Source organism: Rattus rattus, chromosome 1 (assembly GCF_011064425.1).
Source record: "Rattus rattus isolate New Zealand chromosome 1, Rrattus_CSIRO_v1, whole genome shotgun sequence".
Lineage (NCBI taxonomy): Eukaryota > Metazoa > Chordata > Mammalia > Rodentia > Muridae > Rattus > Rattus rattus.
This window is the reverse complement of record NC_046154.1, coordinates 258488520-258512434: the sequence shown is the minus strand read 5'-3', so window position 1 is coordinate 258512434 and position 23915 is coordinate 258488520. Positions and strand designations below refer to the sequence as shown.

Sequence of the window (23915 nt, the reverse complement as noted above, 5' to 3'; positions counted from 1 at the left end):
CAGCAGCCGCTCTGTGCACCCTTTTCCCAGAAACGCACGCACCACCATTTTTGAGGTACTGGCCTGATATATATGAAATAAGGAAACAGTACCTCTGAGCTGCATCTCCAGCCCTTTACCTCCCCCGCCTTTTTTTTTTTTTTTTTTTTTTTTTTTTTTAATTTTGAGCTTGGCATTTACTCCCAACATTTGGGAGATTGAGGCAGGAGAATCAGTAGTTTAACATCAGTTTTGGTCACATACCGAGTTCAAGGGCAACCCCCGCTACTGAGACCTAGTTTTAAAATACCTTTTGTTTTGTTGTTTGTTTTGAGGACCTAAGGTTTCGATAAGTTGTGCAGGCTGGCCTTGAACTTGTGGCATTACCCTACTCCTTTCACACCCACTCTGAACTTAATCAGCAAACCTCTTGTTCTTCTTGTATCTAACCTGTAAGACCAGTTTCTCTCAAGTGACTGAAAACAGTGTAGATGGGCCCCCTACTTTTATCCTGGAGAACTTGCTGTAGGCCGTTCAGCATCGTGTTCAAAGGGATCCAATTAAAATAAGTCAGATCACGTCTCTGACCTAAGGGCTTGCTGTCTCACCCAAGATGAAAGCAAGAATCCTTGCTGTTGCCCACAAAGTTGTTTGTGGTGTGATCATCTCACTTTATCTGCTCCTAGTATTTCACTTCAGTCGTGATAACCTCCTGCCCCAGGTCAACTGCTCACACTGTCTCTGTATCTTTTTGGGCATCTCCCCTTTTATTGCTATGCTTGCTGACTTGCCTCATAGATCCTTATTCATTGCCTCCCCCTCCTCCTCCAGCCAGAGCTTCCCTGACTGCTCTATTTCAAGCCTCAGGCTTACATCATAGCAGTTTTATAGCCTCGTCTCCCATTTGGTTTTTCCTCCTTCCAAGTGGTATCACAAGCCAATAAGAGACCTGAAACCACACAGTGATTTCAATGGAGAAAGTTTGATGCGAAAAATATCAATGGTAGGAACATCTTGAAGAAATAAAACTATATTCAAGAGAGAGAAAAAAAAATCTAGGAAGACAGTTTGCTCTCCTAATGGGAGTTCATTCATTCTTAGAGAAGTTTGACTGCATCCTGGTTGAAGACAGAGACATTCCCTGGGCTGTCCTGAGCTATTCTGGGTAGAACAGCCATGCACTATAGAACTGAGCTTATAAAGAAATGCATTGGTCTGGAGAGATGGCCCAGTGGTTAAGAGCACTGACTGCTCTTCCAGAGGTCCTGAGTTCAATTCCCAGCAACCACATGGTGGCTCACAACCATCTGTAATTGGATCTGACGTCCTCTTCTGGTGTGTCCGAGGACAGCCACAGGGTACCCACGTACCTAAAATAAATAATAATTCTTTAAAAAAAATAAAGAAATGCATCTTCCAAAGAGCAAGCATGAACACTAGCCAACCAGTGAGGTACCAGTAAACACCACTGGAATCACCATTAGGGATAGCAGTCAGTGGGAAGCACCAATACCTGATGAGGATGAGAAGGACGCATGCCTGTCCCGTACCACAGGCAACTCCATAACAGAAGCCAAGGTGGAAAATGCACATAAAAAGCCAGAGGGCGGGCTGGAGATGGCTCAGTGGTTAAGAGCACTGACTGCTCTTCCAGAGGTCCTGAGTTCAATTCCCAGCAACCACATGGTGGCTCACAACCATCTGTAATGGGATCTGGTTCTTTTTTTTTTTTTTCCTTCGGAGCTGGGGATCGAACCCAGGGCCTTGCGCTTCCTAGGCAAGCGCTCTACCACTGAGCTAAATCCCCAACCCCCTGTAATGGGATCTGATGTACTATTCTGGTGTATCTGAATACAGCTACAGTGTACTCATATAAATAATAAATAAATAAATAATATAAAAAATATTAAAAAAAAAAAAAGCCAGAGGGCTCTTCTGTCCTCCTGAAACTTAATAGAGTGGGTGGAAGTAGATTTGGATCTGATGCGGTAAGTGGGAAACTGGACTGTCAACTTGTGAGCATCCTTGGATACAACAACAATACAACAACTCCGACTACATTTCCAGCTAAGGATATTGCTCTTGGGGGCGACAAGATGTCTCCGTGGGCAGAGTCAGTCACTGCCAAACCCGACCGTCTGAATTTGACCCACGGGACCCACATGGTAGAGAGAAGTGACTGCCGGACTGCCACCAATGGTCGTCTGACTGCCACAGGAACACAGTGGTAGGCAAACACACACACACCACACACACACACACACACACACACACACACACACACACACACACACAAAGAAAAGTCACTCTGAATATTTCTTTCCCTAAACATGAGATTAGCATGAGGTTAGCATTATTCCGGTCGCTGGCACTTTTGATTATTCCCCAAGTACAATTGCTATCCTACCGAAAAATTTCTTACATTAGAAAACGATACTGTCACCCAACAGCTTATACTTCTTAAGAGAGGGGGAAAAGCGCATGCGCAAAGATATAACAAATAATGAAGAATCTGCAAAGCTGCTAGACTCCTTGCTTCTGTAATTAGTGATAGCACATAATTGGGGTGTGTCATCTTTAATCGTTTAGGATGTGCACAAAACACCTAGAACAAAGGCAAGTATTACAAAAGGACCAAAGAGTGAACTTTTTGCCAAGAGCACTGAGCAAAAAGCTGTTCGGCAATGAAATGGAGAAAGCGAAGCTGTCATACAAAATTAGTGCTACCTCAGAGCACTGTCAGAACAGGACTAGTAGTGGCCTGAGTTGCCCTTCCCTCAAAAGTCCCCGGGTTTCTGTTCCAAGACAGACGTAGGCACAGCGATCTCCAGGGAGGATGAATGCAGGCAGAACTACACTTGCATGCATACACATAATCAAATTACCGTGGGCCAAAGACAGAAAACTCATAAAAGTAGCAAGAAAAAGAAAATGACTCACCAACATTAAGGGGAAGCAACCATAAAGTTTATAGCTAAAGACTCATGCAAGACCACAGAAGTGATAAAATAACAGAGAGTGAAGGAAAACTGAAACCTGTTAGTGAACAAACTCCGTGGCAGAGGTAGGCTGATCTCTGTGAGTTAAAGGACAGCCTGGTTGACAGAGTGAATTACAGGACAGCCAGGGTTACGCAGGAAAACCTGTCTCAAAACAGAAGCAGCAGCAGCAGTAGCAGCAGCAGCAGCAGCAGCGGTGGAGAAGGAGGAAAAGAAGAAGAAAGAGGAGAAGGAGAAGGAAGAGGAGAAGGAGGAGGAGAAGGAGGAGGAGGAGGAGAAGGAGGAGAGGAAGAGGAGGAGGAGGAAGGAGGAGGAGAAGGAGGAGGAGGAGGAAGGAGGAGAGGAGGAGGGAAGGAGGAAGAGGAGGAGGAGGAAGAAGAGGAGGAGAAGGAAGAAAGAAGAAGAAGGTGGTGGTGGGTGGAAGACTGGGGAGATAGTACAGTGATTACGAGGCAAGCACAAGGATCTGGGTTTGATCCCAAAACCCCCCATAGAAAGCCAGGCCTAGCTCAGAGGTGGTGGTGCACACCTTTATTCTCAGCATATTCTGGAGGAAAAGGCAGGCAGGCAGATCTTTGAGTTCAAGGCCAGCCTGCATAGAGTTCTTACTACAGCCTGGGATACACAGAGAAACACTGTCTCAAGGAGGGTGTGTGTGTGTGTGTGTGTGTGTGTGTGTGTGTGTGTGTGTGTGTGAAGAAAAGCCAGGTCTAGCCATTGGGAAAATGACTTAGCACTAGCTGCTCTTCCAGAGAACCCGGGTTTGATTCCCAGCAACCACGTGCCAACTTAAAATCATCTGAAACTCCAGTTCCTAGATGACTGCTGGCCTCTCCGCCCACATAAACACTGTCTGTTTGTTTTGCCTTTTGAGGCAGGGTTTTCCATTTAAAAAAGGAAACAGGTACGGTGGAGGAGAAAGTTTATTGTAGATAAAAGGAGAGAGCATAGCCAGAGGCAGGGACGCCTGGGAGAGTCCAGAGCAGACGACCAGACTGAGCTGGGCCTTGTGGGGGAGGGGAAGGGGAAGCGCGAGGAGAGTGAAAGGAGCCAGGTGCAACAGTCAGAGGTCAAAGGTACAAAAAAAAGGCAAGTGACCAAGATGGCTGGACTATATAGGGAAGAGCTTCTGGGGGAAGGGCAGCCTAACCCCTGTGCTAGAGAGCTCAGGGTAGAGGACTGGGTAATAGGTAGAGACTAGGGGATGCTGAGAAACCTGGAAGCCAGGTTCTCTTTGATGTATTAAACAGACACCTCAGCTGTTTGTCCCAGGTTGAAACTTAGCAGGTTTCTCTGTGTAGTCCTGGCTGTCCTGGAACTCACTATGTAGATCAGGATGAACTCTGCCTCTGCCCCCAAGAGCTGGGATTGCAGCTGTGTGTCTGGCTGTATGCATTCTTTCCTAGGAGAACATTTTTAAAATGCCAGTTGGAACGCAGAAGAGGCTATTACTGGGAAGGATGCCGGGGAGAACAGGAGGAGAGGAGTGTAGGGATCATCTCAACAGTTTTAAGTACAGGCAGCAGGATCAGGACTTCAAGGTCAGTCCCATCTACATGTGGAGAGAAAGGCCAGCCTTGGCCACAAGACAACCTGTATCAAGAAAAGGAAATGACGGGGTTGGGGATTTAGCTCAGTGGTAGAGCACTTGCCTAGCAAGCGCAAGGCCCTGGGTTCGATCCCCAGCTCCGAAAAAAAGAAAAAAAAAAAAAGAAAGAAAGAAAGAAAGAAAAGGAAATTACGGGGCTGGAGAGGTGGCTCAGTGGTTAGGAGCACTGACTACTCTTCCAGAGTTCAAATCCCAGCAACCACATGGTGGCTCACAAGCATCTGTAATCCTTAAAAAGGATTATGTACCAAGAACAGTGGGGTTTATCCCCTTATTTGTTTAGCACAAACTCAATGTAACAAACTATGTTACTAAAGGACAAAACCACAGGTGATTATCATAATTAAGGCAGAAATGGTATTTGATATAACTTAAAGTTGTTCATAATAAATACTCTTCATAAACTGAGGATGGATAAGAAATTCTGCAAGCTCTTGAAAGGGTTCTATGGGGCTGGAGAGATGGCTCAGGGGTTAAGAGCACTGACTGCTCTTCCAGAGGTCCTGAGTTCAATTCCCAGGAACCACATGGTGGCTCACAGCCATCTGTAATGGGGTCTGATACCCTCTTCTGGTGTGTCTGAAGACAGTTACAATGTACTCACAGAAATAAAAATAAATCAAAAAACGAAAAAAGAAAGGGATCTATGAAAACCTATACTTACTAAGTATAAAACATACTTAATGATGCTAATAATTTTCCAATAAGGTTGGAGATGACAATAATGTCTTCTTTCACCACTTTGATTCTGTATTGCACTAAAATTCTAAATAAAGCCATAAAACACTTTTAATACCAGCATTTGGGAGGGAGAGGCCAGCTTGGTCTATAGAGAGTTACATGGGGTTGGGGATTTAGCTCAGTGGTAGAGCGCTTGCCTAGCAAGCGCAAGGCCCTGGGTTCGGTCCCCAGCTTTGAAAAAAAAAAAAAGAAAAAGAAAAAGAGAGTTACATGACAGACGGTACTACATAGAGAGACCCTGTCACACACACAAAAAAAAGGCCTGTTGGCGTGCCTTCATAGGAATGGGTGGTAATAGTTACTGGGACTTCAGCCAAGATTCAGCTACTCACTTTCCTGTACGCCCCTCCACTCATTTGTATGTAATTCTTTCAGGATGCACATAATCTGTAGGGGTGTTAGAGCAGTGAATCTCAACCTTCCTAATGCTGCAACCCTTAAATACAGGTCTTCATGTTGTGGTGACCCCCCAACCATAAAACTACTCCATTGCACTTCACAAGTGTAATTTTGGCACTGTTATGAGTAATATTATCTGATATTCGACCTCAAAGGGGTCTCGACCCGCAGGTTGAGAGCCATTGTGCTAAAGTATATAGGATGTGAATGGTTAACTGAAGCAGGGCACTCCATATCCACAGATTTCAGGTCATATTCTGGGTCCCAGTGGGATTTTTCAGCTGCTCCAAGGCACCATACTCCTGTAAGCCCAATGAACTCATTGGTTCACTCAGATGGATGGACTTGAATGGAATTTCTTCTTTAGCCTGTGACTTGTACTGTAATAGTTATTAGGTGTTCATGCAAATCTCCAGGAAAAGACATACAATATTCACAGGGTCCGGAAGTTAGATGCTAAACATCTCTGGGGGATTATTCCTTGGTCTACCACATTGGGCATTCTAGTTTTACGAAATTTTGAGAAAAAAAGAACAATATGGAGACAGGAAGAAGATCGTTAGTTGTCTGGGTTAGGAGTGTAAGCAAGGACACAATGGATTTTCAAGGAGTCTACTGTCTTTCAGACTTTAAGATGTCCATTTTACTAGCAGTAGTGGCTCATGCCTGCAATTCTACCATAGGGACCTTAGAAAGCTGAGGCAGGAGAATCACCAGTTTGAAGCCAGACTGGTTCCACAGTACTAATCACCCACAAAGGACTGCCTAAAAAAATAAAAAAGTGGGGCTGGAGAGATGGCTCAGTGGTTAAGAGCACCGACTGCTCTTCCGGAGGTCCTGAGTTCAAATCCCAGCAACCACATGGTGGCTCACAACCATCCATAATGAGATCTGATGCCCTCTTTTGTTGTGTCTGAAGACAGCTACAGTGTACTTATATATAGTAAATAAATCTTTTTTAAAAAAATAAAAATAAAATAAAATAAAAAAGTGTTTCCCTACATGTGATGGTTCGAATAGGTTTGGCTCCCGTGGACTCATGTGTTTGAATGCTTGGCCCACAGGCAGTGGCACTATTAGGACGTGTGGCCTCATTAGAATAGGTGTGGCCTTGGAGGAAGTGTGTCAAAGTAGGGGTGGACTTTGAGGTCTCTATGCTGAAGCTTTACCCAATGTAGAGTGAGAACCTCCTCCTGGCTGCCTGCAGAATTCAGTCTCCTTCCTCCTGCCTGGTCAGATCAAGATGTGGAACTCTCAGCTCCACCCGCAGAGCCTGGACGCTTCCCCAGAGCTGCCATGCTTCCCACTGTGACAATAATGGACTGAACCTCTGAAACTGTAAGCCAGCCCCAATTGAATGTTGTCCTTACAGAGCTGCCTTGGTCACTTCGCAGCAAAAAAACCCCCTAAGACACTGCATATTTAGATATGCAGATAGAGATGCACGTGTGTGCATGGTGCCTGCAGAGGCCAGGAGAGGACATCGAAACTCCTGAAACTGAAGTGTTTGCTGATCGAGAGCTGCCCTGTGGGTTCTGGGAACTGAAGCTGGGTTTTCTGCAAACTCGGCAAGTGCTCTTAACTACTGAATCATCTCTTCCGCCCCCCTCTGTAGTTTCTCCTTCGTTAGATTCTAGATCGAGGTAAAATCGCCTGTGGTGAAAGCCATCTTGATGGCTCAGTGAGTAAGGGCGCTTCCCACGGAGCCTGCAGACCTGAGTTTGATCCCTGGAACCCAGATGGAAGGAGAGAATCGACTCCCAAAAGTTGTCCTCTGACCACCACATGCACACCCTAATAGGTGCATCCCTACCCACGAAAATAAATTAAAAATGCAAAAAAAGAAATTGAAACCAGCCCCCACCCCCCACCCCCGAGAGCTCAGTGGGCAAGGGCCCAGGCTGTATTCAATGCCCGAACCTATGTGGTGGAAAAGAGAAGGCTCTTTTTTTTTTTTTTTAATTTATTTATTCTATGTATGTGAGTACACTGTCGATGTCTTCAGACACACCAGAAGAGGGCATCAGATCCCATTACAGATGGTTGTGAGCCACCATGTGGTTGCTGGGATTTGAACTCAGCACCTCTGGAAGAGCAGTCAGTGCTCTTAACCACTGAGCCATCTCTCCAGCCTGAGAGAAGACTCTTTTTTTTTTTTTTTTTTTTTTTTTTTTTTTTCGGAGCTGGGGACCCGAAACCAGGGCCTTGCGCCTAGGCAAGCGCTCTCACCACTGAGCTAAATCCCCAACCCCTGAGAGAAGACTTGAAGGTCGTCCTCTGACTTCCACATGTGGGTTATGTGGTATGTATGTGCACCCTACCCTGAGTAAACAAATGTGGTGCTAAAAAAAAAAAAAAATCTGAGATCTGGGCATGGAGACAAGGAGCCATGAGCGTTCTGGGGTGACGTCCCTTTTTATGTCTTGCTAATGCTTGGATGGCATAGGTTTGTTCATTCATCAGCATACACTGAAGACTCATGCTTTTTTTTTTTTTTTTTGTTTTTTCGAGCTGGGGACCCAACCAGGGCCTTGCGCTTCCTAGGCAAGCGCTCTACCACTGAGCTAAATCCCCAACCTCAAGACTCATGCTTTTATTATACATATGCTTTACTTACAAAGGAAACAAATCCTGAAAACAAATAGTAGGTAAAGGTAAATCCATGTTCACTGCAGCTGTTATTATCTTTTAGAAATGGGGTCGCTGTAGTCCAGGCTGGCCCTGAACTCTAGGCAATGCTCTTGGCTTCCCAAGTGCTGAGATTATGATAAGCAAGTGCGGCCATACCTGGCCAACACTGTGATTCTTAAAATGAGCTTGTCAATGTTTTTTCTTCTTCTTTTTTTTTTCTCGGAGCTGGGGACCGAACCCAGGGCCTTGCGCTTGCTAGGCAAGCGCTCTACCACTGAGCTAAATCCCCAACCCCGCTTGTCAATGTTTTTAACCGTCTTTTAAATAGATCTAAATGGATCTCCAGGCATGATGGTAGTTGTCTGTAATTCCAGACCTCCAGAGATTCAGGAAGGAATATTGTGAAACTGAGGTTAGCTTGGACTACATAGCAAAAACCTTATCTTAAAAAAATACAAATAGGGCTGGAGAGATGGCTCAGCAGTTAAGAGTGCTGACTGCTCTTCCACAGGTCCTGAGTTCAATCCCCAGCAACCACATGGTGGCTCACAACCACCTGTAATGGGATCCAATGCCCTCTTCTGGTGTGTCTGAAGACAGCTACAGTGTGCTCACATACATAAAATAAATAAATAAATCTTAAGAAAATACAAATAAATACACGAATAAACACATGGTGGTGGTGGTGGCAGCAAGTGCCTTTAATCCCAGCACTCCAGAGGCAGAAGCATGAAGAGCTCCGTGAGCTTGAGGCTAGCCTGGTCTACAGAGGAGTTCCAGGACAGCCAGGGCTACACAGAAAAACCCTGTCTCAACCCCCCACGTCCCTCCTCAAAAAAAAAAAAAAAAAAAAAAACCCAAAACTTAGTTAGAAGGATTAGAGATGGCTCAGAGCACCTACTATTCTTCCAGAGAGGCCATGGGTTCAGTTCCCGGTGCTGATGTGGTAACCTACAACCATCTGTAAGTCCAGCTACAGATCTAAAACCCTTCCTTTTGCCTCTGCAAGCACCAGGAGCATACCTGGTGCGCGCTCGCGTGCGCGCGCGCGCGCACACACACACACACACACACACACACACACACACACACACACACCACTCATACACATAAAATAAATAATTTCAGGGGTTGGGGATTTAGCTCAGTGGTAGAGCGCTTGCCTAGCAAGCGCCAAGGCCCAAGGTTTGGTCCCCAGCTCAAAAAAAAAAAAAAAAAAAAAAAAGAAAAAAAATAATTTCAGATTCTAGCCAATAAAGACTCCTACCTGGGGAAACACAGACTTGACCCTGACTTTCATCTCCACATTCGACTGTCTGGTGAATAATCTTGCCAAACAATCCTGTCGGTGACCGGCATAGTGCAGGTGGACGGGATGGGCTTGGTTCACTCGTGACTGTGCGCAGTTGGTAACGGTTTTCTTATTTATAAAATAGTAGTTGCCTTGAATTCAACAAAATGTGGTAATTAAAAGAGATAATGACTTCGTGGCTCATAAATAACCATAAGCTCACATCCCCGCTTGGAAACTCACGACTACTTTTGGCAGATGGGCGGGCTGTAAGCTCATAATTTCTAGGCAAACAGAAGTCAAGTGAAAAACAATAATAACAAAAAATGGGATTGACGGGACTTTACGATCTTTTCCGATTGGATGGCCTGTCTTCCTGAGGTCTACTTGACCTCCCCGTAAACCCACGTGAATGAAAAAAAACACTCAACTCTTGAAAACTGAAACTGGGTGTGGCAGTAGATGCCTTTATTCCCTGCATTAGGAATGCAAAGATTGGTGGGTCTCTGTGAGTTCAAGGCCAGCCTGGTCTACAGAACAAGTTCCAGGATAGCCAGGGCTGTTACACAGAGAAACCCTGTCTGGAAAAAAACAAAGAAAAACAAAACAGAAGACTTGGAGAATGTTGCTGAAGCCTGATCGAAGTAATTTTGGAAGAGGGTTTAAAAAAATAAAAACACCAAAAATACGCAGTATGCTAGATAGTATGGCCACTCTACCATGCTCAGAAGCCAGTGTTCTAGACTACTTTAGGGATCCTCAAGCCAGACTCAGATTTGTGGCTTTGACATAGAGAAGAATTTCAGAACTAGCCATCTTATAAAGCAGACTTTGGTTTTCCTTTTCTTTTTTAATGGAAATTGCTTTATTAATAGCTTAGGATTATGAGAGCACCTTCCACGACAATAAAAAAGACAGCTCTAAGACAACCACATGTAAAAACTGCAACACACTCGGGGGTTGGGGATTTGGCTCAGTGGTAGAGCGCTTGCCTAGGAAGCGCAGGGTCCTGGGTTCGGTCCCCAGCCCCCGGAAAAAAAAAAAATGCAACACACTCGGGCTAAGTACTTTCCACCCTCCTTGCTTCCAGCAGCACTGTGCTCCAGCTTCTAACATAATGAGAGCTGGGGCTTAATGAAAACATTTTAATATAGGCTTAAGCACAAGAGTTAAGAGAGACAATGTGACCAGGTGGTGGTGGCAAGGGCCTTTAATCCCAGCACTTGGGAGGCAGGGGCAGGCAGATCTGAGTCTGAGGCCAGCCTGCTGGTCTACAGAGTGAGTTCCAGGACAGCCAGGGGCCACAAACCCTGTCTCACAAAAACAGGAAAACAGAGAGAGGGGAGAGAAGGAGAAGGGGAAGGGGAAGGGGAAGGGGAGGAGGATGTGGAAGGGGAAAGGGAGAGACAGGGAGAGACAGGGAGAGGGAGAGAGAGGGAAAGAGAGAAAAGGAGAGAGGGAGGGGGAGAGAGAGCAAGTAAGAGAGTCCTTCCTATGGGTGTTGATGGCTGGCTCTAATCTCAGCAGGGCCTATCAGGCTGCACATCAGCCAAGACTACATAGAGAGATCCTGTCTCAAACAAGGGTGTGTGCTGGGGGGACTCAGAAAAAAAGTAAAACACATTCAAAGGCATAGGTGTAGGCTTCTCAAGGATCCGGTAAGACAGACCCATAGGTATGGGTTCTGTAAGGGAGAGTTATAATTGTTAGCATTGGTCATCTCTCCCACCTCGATGGCTCCCACGTTGTGTCTCGAAACATTAGTAACAACTCCTCCCCAGTTTTGATGAGGATGGGTGAGGTAGCTCTTTGGAATGCCTTGGATGGGAATCAGATAAAGTAAAACCAGAAACTACTAGGGCGGCCGGAGAGACTTGGTGTATGTGCTTTCCCTGTAAACCAGGGGTTCTAAATTCCTGGTTTACAGCTGGGAAGGGAGAAGGGCCTTCGTTGTTAGTTGTGCTTGGGGCAGGTAGGAGGAAGGTTCTCCATTTCTCTTTCTCATGTCCCCCCAAATTCTCCCTTCCTTCTGGCCTGCCTCATTACCACTTCGTTCTAAATTCACTTTTCTATAGCCCCCAGGTCTGCAAACTACATTGATCCCCAGGGGCAGCAGCATTAGTTGACCAGGCTGCCCCTTTGCTAGCCAAAGTGGGCACACTAGCCTGGAGTGGGGATACATCTGTGTGGACAGGCCAACTCAGCTATAATAGCCTTCAGTAAAGATAGGTGGGTGAAGATGCCCGATCTGTACATTCAGACACAAATTTGTGAACTTAAAACATTCAAGTATTAAGATTCATTTTTAGGGGTTTGCCTGTGCACCATGCTTGGTGCTCTCCGAGGTTGGAACCAAAGAATCAAAGCTTCTTTCTGGAAGCGCAGTTTTATTTGTCTGTCATGTGGGTGCCATTCCGTGTTCTTAATCACTGAGCCATCTCTTAGTCCCAAACATTGTTTTTCACACTTGTTTTTCCGTGACAGGGTTTCTGTGTGTTGCCTTAGCTGTCCTAGAAACTCGCTCTGTAGACCAGGCTGGCTTCGAACTTAAGAGAATCGCCTGCCTTTTGCCTCCATTGTGCTGGGACTAAAAGGCATGCACCACCACAAACCACGCGTGGTTTTCACACTTCTAAAGCATTTTGAGATTTGTAATTAGCTTGGGCAATTGTTCTGCATGAAAGCTGCCCGAGACAAGCGATGACACGCTAAATAAACATTATGCTCACAACCCTCGGCCCGGTTGATACCCCTGGGGGTGGGGAGTATGCCCAATAGAATTCTATGTGGCCCAGACACCCCTGGTAGACACTACTCCACGCCCAAAGTCCCTGATATCAGTAACCGCCCTTTCTCTCCTGCCAGATGCAGGGACGCACTAGCCCCCTACTGGCCGACCTGGGTCACGCAATTCCCATTATCGGGAAGCGCCTCCATCTCTAGACCCCTCTAACCGGCTGGGGCCTTTCTCGCTGGTACGTCAGGCGACACCCCAGGGCGGACGCTCCTCTAGCGCCAGGGGGCGCGCGGCTGCTCAGGGGCCCTTCTGGCCTGCGGCGGCAGCTCGACTGCTCCAAGGCGGCCCAGGTGAACCCCGGCGCTTCTCCGCAACGTGCCGGGTACCGCTGGAGCTGCTGGTACCATGGAGGTGCTGGTGGGCCCCGGGCCCCGGCAAGCTGGCGGAGGGCTGGGCGCGGCAAGATCCACGTCCTCCGGCCGCGCGGCGCGGACCACGGAGGTCCCCTGGGCGCGCTTCTCTGCCTGGCTGGAGTGCGTGTGCGTGGTCACCTTCGATCTGGAGCTGGGCCAGGCGCTAGAGGTGAGCTGATGAGTGGGCTGAGCCTCCAGAACTGTCTCAGTGCCTTTCCTTCGGCGGCCTGAACCTCTCCAGAGGCCCCACCTCTCCGGACGTCCCTCCTCTCCCGATGCCCCTCCCCCTCACGCTCCTCCCTTCTCTCGCCAGCACCCCTGCTGCTTCTTTGGTCCAATTCCTCTATGCTACCGCGCGGTTTCTCTATCCGGGCGCCCACCCTCCAGGAAGCAAGACTCACAGCCTTTTCGCCTGTAGCCTTCCTGCTTAGTCTAGGGTCCTCTTCTGAGCCTCTCTAAGTACTTTGTACCCTCAGGCTGACCTTTCCCCTACTTCCTTCGGCTAGTGACTAGCTTAGAGACCTCCTCTTTCCTATTGCCTGTCACCTCTGCACGAGGAGGCTCTTTCTTTGAACTCTAGGAGTCCTTTCCAGGCCACGGAAGGAACGATCTCTAAAGCCTGGCTGCCCATTCATCATATGTATCCTTACGCAGCAGCTAACGTGGACCTTTCTCCAAAGAGGCAAAAATACCTTCTGCCTCTTGGTTGCTCAAGCCAAAGTCCTAGGTCTCACATGGGGTCTGCCGCAGTCTCCAATGTCACTGGTAGTTCGCTTCTGGCATTCCTGGTAAAAATCCTGTGGCATCCGCCTTTCTATTCGAATCAGATCCAGACTCTGTGAGGCCCTGCTTGGTCCCAGGGTCTTGAGCTCTTCTCAACCTTTGGCATCTGGTCACCAGCTGTGAGCAATTGAGCAGGGCCTTAGGCTTTTGATGTGGTCTTTCTGTGGTCTGAAGGCCTCCATCCCCCTTACCCACCTACACAGAAAGGCGGCTCCTCTTCTACTAGATAAGATGAAAATCTCCAGGCAGAGTAGCGCGTGTAAACCCAGCATTGTGGGGGTGGGGCGGGGGTGTGGGGGCGGGTGGCTAAGGCAGGAAGATTACTTTGAGGCCAGTCTGGATTGATATAGTGAGTCCCAGAGGGGCCTGAGCTACAGAATGAGATCTTAGAGAAAGAGAGGGATGGGGAGAAAGAAAGTAAAAGATGGGCAACCGGGGCCTGGAGAGATGAGTCAGAGGTTAAGAGCACTGGCTGCTCTTCCAGAAGTCCTGAGTTCAATTCCCAGCAACCACATGGTGGCTCACAACCATCTATAATGGGATCTGATGCTCTCTTCTGGTGCGTCTGAAGACAGTAACAGTGTACTTAATAAAAACAAAAAAATCTAAAAAAAAAAAAAAAAAAAAAAAAAAAGATGGGCAACCTATCCTAAATCTAATACTCTGGAGGCAAAAGCATGCTGATCTCTATGAGTTCAAGGTCAGCCCGATCCAGGCAAGCCAAGGCTACATAATGAGACTTTATTTTTAGAAAACAAACAAACAAAAAACAAAAACAATAAAAAAAAAAAAAAAGGAAAAGAAAACAGCAAAAACCAAACCCACAAAACCACCAGAAATATAAGAGGAAGAGGAAGAAAATGTTACAGCCTCAGTGAAGCCCTGGACAGGTCCAGTCAAGACAATGTCTATGTTCTCAAGGCCCTTGATGAAAAGCAGGGGGCTGACCATCCACAGGAGGTCCATGTAGATGGAGGTGTGTCAGAAGCAGACCACACTCTCAGAGGGACCGGTGAGAGCCTAGGGGTTGTGAATGAAGCTGAGGTAAGGCTGAAAAGTGACCCTTGAGACAGCTGGGGCAGCATACCTTTGTGGTTGAGAAATGCCACGGCCCATATGATCTCTGAGAGGCTAGGGGTCTAAAATCTTCTAAATAGAAAGGTACAATTCTTTTCTTTTTAAAAAAGATGATTTATTTGTTTTAAGTAAGTACACTGTACACTGTCATTGTCTTAAGACATACCAGAAAAGGGTGTCGGATTCCATTACAGATGGTTGTGAGCCACCAAGTGGTTGCTGGGAACTCAGGACCTCTGGAAGAGAAGTCAGTGCTCTTAACCACCAAGCCATCTCTCCAGCCCCGAAAGGTACAATTCTTAGGAGGGATTCTAAGGCTCCTGGGAGATCTCAGCCTTCTCACCCTAGACACTGTTGGCTATGGTAAATAGCACCACTTGACAGAGGGCAAGGTGACTGACCCTTGGTTAAAAAGCCCCACTTTCTAGTGTATAAATTCTTTCCTGTGGAATCACAACAGAAGTTGAGAGACTTTTCCTTTAACCAAAGAAAGAAAGAAAACCTGGTGTGGTGGTGCACACCTTTAATCCCATCACTCAAGAGGCAGAGGAAGGCTTATCTCTTTGAGTTAGAGGCCAGCCTGATCTACATAGGAAGTTCCAGGACAGCCAGGACTATGTAAAGAGACCCTGTCTCAAATAAATACCCTCCCCCACATACACACCCCACACCCCATGCATTCTCATGTGTTGTTCTCTAAAAGATAACCATTTAGAAACATTTAGCTCTAAGCAAGTCCTAAAGGTTTTTTTGGGAAAAGATGCAAGGCTGATTTATATAGGGTATCATGTTACCCCAGACTAACCTCAAATTCATTTTTTATTCGAGGATGACTTGATCCTGCTGTTTTTACCTTATAATACTGGGATGGCCGACATATGCCACTGAGCCTATGGGGTGCTGAGGGTGGAACTTAGGGTTTTGTACGTGCTGGGCAAGCACTCTGCTCTGCCCCCAGGCTGGTCTTGTTTTGGTGTTTTTGTTTGGTTTGGTTTGGTTTTCAGTCAGCGCCTTGCTGTATAGACTTGGTTGCTTGGAAAGCACTCCTTAGGCCAGGCTGGATTTGAACTTGCAGCAGTGTTCCTGCCTTTCACACGCTGAGCATACAGGCATGCGTCATCATGGCTGGCCTGAAGGTAACCGTAAAGGCTGTGTATGGACTTGGATTCCTGAGCCTTTGCTGGACAGCGGGTGCTGGATTGCAGCTGACTGAGTATTAGGGCCCCACAGCCGTGCCTGGAATATCATCCTCTAGCAGTGACTTGAGGCTTTCCCAGTCTCTGACTCTATGGAGAAGCCCAGCGGTGAGTCTGTGGGGTGGGTAAGGCATGTGACCCTCATCTTGTTTGCCTGTTGACTTTCCTCCTTGCCCGAGAACTCTCAGGGTCCTACAGCTGTCCGAAGAGCTTTAACCCTGCCTGACTGAGTTGTATGAAGCCCAGGATTGATTGTGATATGGGGACATGGAAGAAAGACAGTCCGCCTCCAGGAGATTCATCCAGGGTCAGCTAAGTAAGGATGAGAAGCAGGCAGTGAGACTGAAGACATTTCTGTTTCAGGTGTCCCTTCCCTATTGAAAGCAAAAAGGTGACCGACTGATGCATTCATTCATCAGCCAATCAAGTTCAGTGCAGCCATCACCAGACAGGTCCTGCTGTGTCTATGCTCGGCTCAGGGCTCACACAAGCAAACGCAAGTGTAGGCTCTTACCCTGTAGGAGTTTGGGCCCTGTAGTGCTCACAGAACTCCAGCGACCACACATGGCAACCCTCAGCAGATGGGTGCACCAGAATCTATCTGCAAGACAGGGCATCTAGCTTTAAAGGGACATGGAGAGGATCAGGGTGGGGGGCATGTGTTGGGGTACCTGTAGGTCATCTAAAGAGGTGGCGTGGTTCTGCCACCTCATTCCATCTGGGGTGTCCTCTGGCCAAAGAAATCCTTTCCTGTGTCTACAGCCTCCCAGGAGGAAGCTGTCACAATCTCAGAACCTCTTTTACAGTTTTTGGTGGTGGAGGTGGTTTTCCCCCCAACCCCTAGACAGGGTTTCTCTGTGTGTCCCTGGCTGTCCAGTAACTTGCTGTGTAGACCAGGCTGAACTCCGAGAATAGCCTGCCTCTCCAGTGCTGGGATTAAAAGGCATAAGCCATCTCTGCTCAGTAATTTCTTTCTTTCTTTTGTTTCAGGGGCAGGGGGAATGGAGAAGGATGGTCACAGGCCCTGCCTCTCCTGGTACTCACTGTATAGATCAGGCTGCCCATCAACTCACAGAGATCCGCCAGCTTCTGCCTCTGCCTCTAGAGTTCTGGGATTAAAGACATGCATCATCAGTCCGTTTGCTCTCCTTTCTTTTTTATTTGTTTTGTTTTGTTTAAGACAGGGTTTCTCTATGTAGCCCTGACTGTCCGGGAACTTGCTTTGTAGACCAGGCTGGCCTTGAACTCAGAGATCCTCCTGTTCTGCATCCCAAGTGCTGGGATTAAAGACATGGGCCACCATCACCACCTCTTGTTTTTTTTAAAATGTGTGGATAAGACCAGGCATAGCAGCCCACACCTTCAATCCCAGCACTCAGGAGGCAGAGACCATGGCAGGTGGATGGGAGAAGGAAGAAGAGGAGGAAGGAAGACTCAGGGAGTCCAGTTTGAGGAACTCTAATGTCCTTCCCCAACCTCTACAGGACCCCGCATACACACGGACTCCTGAAGGCTCTCATGTGTGCACATTTGCGGTTTGTTTTCTGAGACAGGGTTTTACTTTGTAGCCCTAGCTGTCCTAAAACTCAGTGTAGACCACACACAAAAGCAAGGCTTTTGGAGGGAGGGGGGTCTCCTGACACAGAACCTTCTTCACTCTCGTGACCTCTGCCTCTAAGTACTAGTATTGAAAACTTGTGTCACCATCCCGTCTCTCAGTTTGGTTCCTTGTATCACCCAGGGCCAGTCGAGGGGTGGCGGCACCCACTGCAGGTGGGGCCTTCTCCCACCATTCACTAATTAAGAGACTGCACCACAGACTTGCCTGCTGGCCCGTCTGCCCAGTTGAGAGTCACTCTTCCCAATGACTCTAGCTACCTAGTGTCAGGTTGTAGGAAAACTAGCAAACACAGAGTAAACACTAGGGGCGAAGGCCGTGGAGAAGAGGAGTCAAGGAGAAGGAGGGTCTGATGTAAGACAGTGTGTAGAGAAGGAGGTGGTCACAGAGAGGCCAGAAGGATTGCTTGCCCTAGCAAACAGGTGCCTGTAGCCGTGTCTTAATGGAGTGTCTCACTAAGGCAGATACAGCATCACCAAGCGCTCTGTCTTCCCTGCAGCTGGTCTATCCGAGTGACTTCCGGCTCACAGACAAGGAGGTAGGTTGTGGATTTCTTGGGAATGGATGTCCCCAGGAGTGAGTCAGCCCTCGCATCACTGGGTTCTGTTTGTTTCAGAAAAGCAACATCTGCTACCTGGCGTTTCCAGACTCCCACTCAGGTAGGTGATCCCACCCTCCCTGAACTGGACACCCACTCTGGGACTGGAAGGTAATGGGCAAAAGTGGAACTATGGGATTCAGGCCGGTGGTATCTAGGCTACCAGCAGTGTCCAACCTACTCTGGTGGCGTCTACCCTCATCAGAGCCCCAGTTGCAGTAAGGTAGCCAGGTTCTCTAAAACCCATGGATAGCCATACATCTGGGCACTCTGGTCTCCTTCACGCCGTCATAGCAGCTGCCCGGTGAGCACTGTGTAGTGTATTCTGTCCCAGGCAGATTGAGTCAGCCTCCTGCGGGGAAACTGGGTTGATTCACCCAGGGCCCTTGTGTTGTGTATAGGATTAGGTTAGGAGTCTGTTGGAAAACAGATCCTCAAGTCTGTTTGCCCTTCAGTGGACATTTGTGCCAGCAAAGGCCAGCCCAGTGCACCCTCACACCACAGCCCTCACCCCTGACAATGGGAGGAGATTCTCTCACCGTGACATGTATGGTGGGACTGCCTCTTTTCAGGGTGCCTGGGAGACACTCAGTTCAGTTTCCGCATGCGTCAGTGTGGAGGACAAAAGAACCTCTGGCATGTTGACGATCGATCGTATAACAGCAAGGCCCCCTTGGCATTGCAGGTAAGTAGTGGGGTGTCTCTCTGGTTAGGGTCTTCTTTTCCTTTGTGTGTGGGGAGGGGCTCCCGGCTGTGAGCATCCCCGTTAAGGACCCTGGTCTTTGTGAGATGGAAGTGTTGGCTAGGTTCATCCTGTGAGGTCAATGACTGCTGCAGATCCTGCTGATTCTGTGCTGGGGGTCTCCCGCTAGACCAGCTCTTATGTGGGTCACCAGGATCATTGCAGTCGATTCTGTGTGCCACATCTCCCGTGCTGGGCATCTCGGGGACTGAATAAGCTGTGGTTAATGAATGAAAGTCTGAAGGGCCTTCCGGGGTCCTGGAGCACTCTCACACTGGCTAAACTCGTTCTACATCAGCAGATGTACCCTAGATGGATTAGCCCACTTTGTGAACTACGTCCTACTGTGCTAGGCAGAGGGCAGGCTCTAGTCTCAGGGGCAAGTGGCTCCTAGGATCTCCTAGATTTTTAGTGTCCCCTCCCCCTACCCTTCTTTTTTCTTTTTTAAAGACAAGGTCTCCCGCATAGCATTGGCTGTTCTGGAACTCTCTACGTAGAGTGCTGGGATTAAAGGCATGTGCCACCATGCCCAGCCTTAGGTCTTTCCTTAATGGCTTTTGCTTATGTCACCCCGGATCTAGCTAATGCCCTGGGTAGGCATGACTAACCCTGCACTCCTTACAGAGGGAGCCAGCGCACTACCTGGGCTATGTGTACTTCAGACAGGTGAAGGACAGCTCTGTGAAGAGGGGCTACTTCCAGAAGGTGAGGTGCCTGCCACTGTGGAGTAGTATTACGGATATTACGGATAGGTAGCAAATGGTAGGCAGCCGGAGAAGAGCGAGTGAGGAGCCCTGAGCCTCCAAGGGTTCCTATCTATCTGCAGCCCACCTGGGTAGCAGGACCAAGGAGGAGCCAGTCACCTCTGGGCCCAGTACTTCCTGAAGCCTTTCCTTGCCTAGTATAGCACTTGAGACCTTTCTGTCCCTGGGTCCAGAATATCTCAGCTCCTCAAGTCTTGCTGGTCTCATCACACTGCCAGGGCAAGGAACTTAGCCAGCCCACATTTCCCTCCGAAGGCCCCAGGGCCAGTCCTGATCCTGTTGTTGTCTGGGGCTGTCTACTCTATGGTAAAGGCATCAGGCTTTTTCTTGTCCAGTCCTTCTACGTGAGTTAGGGCTATTCTGTGTCAGCCGTTCAGTGAGGGGCAGGGATGTGCTGCCCCGGCCAGCTGTAAGCGTGGCTTCAGGGTTGCCATGGGCTCCTGAATTATAGGAGTGATGTCTGATGTCTGTAGCTGAATGTGCTCTGATCGGCCCTTCCTCATCACAGTCTTTAGTGCTGGTGTCCCGCCTGCCATTCGTCCGGCTGTTTCAGTCACTCCTAAGCCTGATTGCCCCCGAGTACTTTGAGAAGCTGGCACCCTGCCTGGAAGCAGGTGAGCGTTCCTCAGATGTGGCCAAGTTTGTCTGACCTCAGTCTTTGGGGAGGGCTCCTGACATTGGCCACCTGTGTCCACAGTTTGTAATGAGATTGACCAATGGCCAGCCCCTGTGCCTGGGCAGACCCTGAACCTACCTGTCATGGGAGTTGTCATTCAGGTGAGGGCCCCGCTGGAGAGTAAGCAGCGCTGCTGTCGGTGGGTGGAGAGGCTCTACTCCCTTCCTGGCAGCTGCTTCCTTCCTCCCTCCTCAGGTGCGCATCCCATCCAGGGTGGACAAGCTGGAATCCAGTCCTCCAAAGCAGTGTGATCAAGAGGTGGGACATGGGGTCGAGGGAGGCGGGTGGGCCTTACCTGAGTTCTGCTCCTGGGCTGGGTGGTTGTCTCTACCTCACCAGCTTATTTTGTGGGTGGCCAAACCTAGGCGAAGCGATGGGGGGTGACTGGCATGTTTCAATGTGAGGCCTGTGCTGTGAGGAGGGTAATGACGGGATAGGGGCTGCAGTCCTGTCATCAGAGAGAGCCTTCCCCCGGACCTGACCTGCCTTCCCTTCCCCTCTCAGAACCTGCTGCCAGCTCCAGTCGTCCTCACTAGTGTCCACGAACTGGATCTGTTTCGGTGAGCCCTATAGGGTACCACAGCCATACACTGTCAGGCTGCCTGTCTGAGTGACCCTTGAGACAACCTGTGCCCAAGCGTCTAACTTAGGGGAAATGTGGGGGAGGAAGGTTGTGTGGTCAGGAAGGTTCTGCACCTAGGGAGGTTGCCAGGGAGACATTGCTCTCGACGGCTGCCCCTTTGTGTCTTTCTAGGTGTCTTCAAAGGAGCCTGGGCTTTGAGATTATCTTGTTCCATTTTGGGCCTAACAGGAGCCAGGGCTTTGGTCTGGAGGCATAGGGGGCAATAGTAGTAGCAAGGCCCTGGATTGGCAGGCCCTCCTGGGCTTTGGATCTGCCACAGGATTTCCAGGCCCTCACAAGCAGGATCCAGGCCACAGTCCCTGGGCCAACATTTGTTGCTCAGGTGGTCTGTCGGAACCTAGATGGTGACTCTGGTGGCCTGAGATACCACTTACGCTGCGACTCTCCTCACTGCGGTCTTTGGGAGGGGTGGTTTGTCCCGTGCTCAGAGCAGCGCCTTTGTGACAAAGCTGCCTGACTACACCAGGTGCTTCCGACCAGTGCTAACCCACGTGCAGACCCTGTGGGAGCTCATGCTTCTTGGGGAGCCCCTAGTGGTCCTGGCACCCTCACCTGATGTGTCTTCAGAGCTGGTACTAGCCCTAACCAGGTACGAACTTTACTCACTAGACTGTCACGGCTGGGCCTGGTTACCCTAGCCTTACACATTCCTTGCTGCCTTCCCCTGACAGCTGCCTACAGCCCCTGAAGTTCTGCTGTGACTTCCGCCCCTACTTCACCATTCACGACAGTGAGTTCAAGGAGCTCACAACTCGAACCCAGGCTCCGTAAGTCCATGTCCTCTCACCCTGCTCACATACTTGCCTGCCCTCCGCCTGCCTCTGCCTCTTCTCTTTCTCTCTCTCTAGACCAAACGTGGTCCTGGGAGTCACAAACCCTTTCTTTATCAAAACACTCCAGCACTGGCCTCATGTCCTCCGAATTGGGGAGCCTAAGATGTCAGGTGAGAAGTCCAGGGGCTATGAGTCTCACGAAGCTTGGGACCTATGGTGGGGTTCTGTTCCCTACACCTCTGAGCCCGTCTTGGGTAGAGCTGTGGGTACTGAGCCTTGGCTACTGGGTGTATTTCACAGGGGACCTACCTAAGCAGGTCAAGCTTAAAAAACCCTCGCGGCTGAAGACCCTCGACACCAAGCCAGGTCTGTGCTTCCCCTACTGTGCAGCCCCATCTACTCTGGTAAGGCCTGTCCTGCGCTTGGTGGATTCCCCCAGAGGGGATGGCCTAGCCTTCTCTTTGTCTTCCTATTTGGGACCCATGGTGGCAGGTGGGACATCGCCTTCTTTAGCAGGTCCTTGAGTCTCAGTGAGAGATGTGCAGGGTCTGTCAAGGGACTAGGGCTGTAGGCAGATCAGACAACCATCTTCATCATCAGTAGAGCTGTTGGGTGTGGCAGGGAGGCCGAATGGACAGCCACAGCTCTCACCTCCCGTCAGGCCTCTACACCTCCTATACTGCCCACCTCCACCGGGACAAAGCCCTGCTTAAACGACTGCTCAAGGTACAGGCTACTGGGTAGGGCCCGGATGTGGGGACTCAGTGGTGTGCGAAGGATGCAGGGTACCAGTCGATGGTGAGACTTAGCGCCCCGCTTCCTCTTGCAGGGCGTCCAGAAGAAGCGGCCATGGGATGTGCAAAGCGCCCTGCTGAGGCGGTACCTTCTAGAGCTCACACAGAGTTTCATCATCCCTCTGGTGAGACAGGCAGGAGTGTGCCAGCACTGGGCATGAGGGAGACACAGTGGGGTTAGTGATTATAGAGCCTGTGACACACTCATCGCCTGTCTCTTAACCCTCCAGGAGCACTACATGGCCAGCCTCATGCCACTACAGAAGAACATTACACCCTGGAAGGTGGAGTTCAGGGGCTTCCGGGGAGGGTCAATTTAGTCCCCATACCGAGAAGGAAAGGCCTGAGGCAGGTGTCCACATACAACAGAGAGGGTGGCTGAGATACAGAGCCACCAGGGTACAAAGTTCACCCTGTGCCTGTCAGGCATCCCCCACAGGGCAGAGAAATTAGGCATGCAAAGAGGGGCGCTGAGAGAACTGAAGGGTTGTCCAGAGGTCTATCCCAAACAGGGTGGGTGAAGATCTTTAGATATGTTCTCAGCGGAGGGTCCCATCCTGCTGAAAGGGAGGGCCAGTGTGCATGGCTCTGTAGCACCCAGCTCATGTGACCTTTGTCTCAGAGCCCCCCCCAGATCTGCCCCTTCCGCCAGGACGATTTCCTGCGAAGCCTGGAGCATGCGGGACCCCAGCTCACCTGCATCCTCAAGGGCGACTGGCTGGGCCTCTACAGGTGGGAAAGCATGGGGCAAAGGCTGCTGTGGGTGCCCCCAAACCCGCTAGGTCAGCTCCTCAGCTGCCTCCCACTATCACAGGCGGTTTTTCAAGTCCCCCCATTTTGATGGCTGGTATCGGCAACGACACAAAGAGATGGCCCAGAAGCTGGAGGCTCTGCACCTGGAAGCCATCTGTGAGGCGGTGAGGGAAGGCAGAGGGAGGAGAGAGGTCCAGGCCCAGGGCAGGTGGGAGGCTGGGTGAGAAGAACTGGACGTGTCCCTAACAGAACATCGAGGCTTGGATGAAGGACAAGTCGGAGGTGGAGGTGGTCGACCTGGTCCTGAAACTTCGGGAGAAGCTGGTGAGAAGCCTCCTTGTATTGCCCTGCCCCCACTTGCCAGGCCAGAAGTACGTCCATCCACCCCTTACTACCATTGTCTCTCCAGGTACGGGCACAGGGCCACCAGCTCCCTGTGAAGGAGGTGACACTGCAGCGGGCTCAGCTGTACATCGATACAGTTATTGGCTCCCTGCCCAAGGACCTGCAAGCAGTCCTGTGCCCTCCCTAGGACAGGGCAACTTGTGTGGTCCTGGGGACCTAAGTCTGCCAAGCTCCCCGTCCCTTGAAAGGCAGGCTTCCACCAAGCTGGGGCTCCCAGCCTGGGGCTCCTACCTCAGCTTCAGCCCCCTCCAGAACCACCTTTGTCCCAGCAGTAAAATGACATTTGGAATGACA

The 23915-nt window shown here is 49.5% G+C and overlaps 1 protein-coding gene across 2 annotated transcripts; it reads left to right on the top strand.

Annotated features, from left to right (window-relative positions):
- Positions 1 to 12630: 12630 nt before the first annotated feature.
- Dennd6b (DENN domain containing 6B) lies at positions 12631 to 23915 on the top strand. Of its 2 annotated transcripts, XM_032919422.1 has the most exons (20): positions 12631 to 12968; positions 17973 to 18011; positions 18090 to 18132; positions 18644 to 18756; positions 19438 to 19518; positions 20086 to 20191; positions 20275 to 20354; positions 20449 to 20511; positions 20758 to 20813; positions 21363 to 21485; positions 21568 to 21663; positions 21745 to 21839; positions 21970 to 22035; positions 22331 to 22395; positions 22499 to 22588; positions 22694 to 22747; positions 23086 to 23195; positions 23278 to 23380; positions 23466 to 23540; positions 23626 to 23915. In XM_032919422.1, the coding sequence occupies exons 1-20, from the start codon at positions 12792 to 12794 to the stop codon at positions 23746 to 23748; spliced, it is 1758 nt and encodes a 585-aa protein (XP_032775313.1). In that variant the 5' UTR covers positions 12631 to 12791; the 3' UTR covers positions 23749 to 23915. The 2 variants fall into 2 exon arrangements, 1 of the variants encoding a protein (XP_032775313.1); XR_004389789.1 differs by lacking the exon at positions 12631 to 12968 and having other exon boundaries at positions 17691 to 18011; positions 23278 to 23372; positions 23626 to 23651.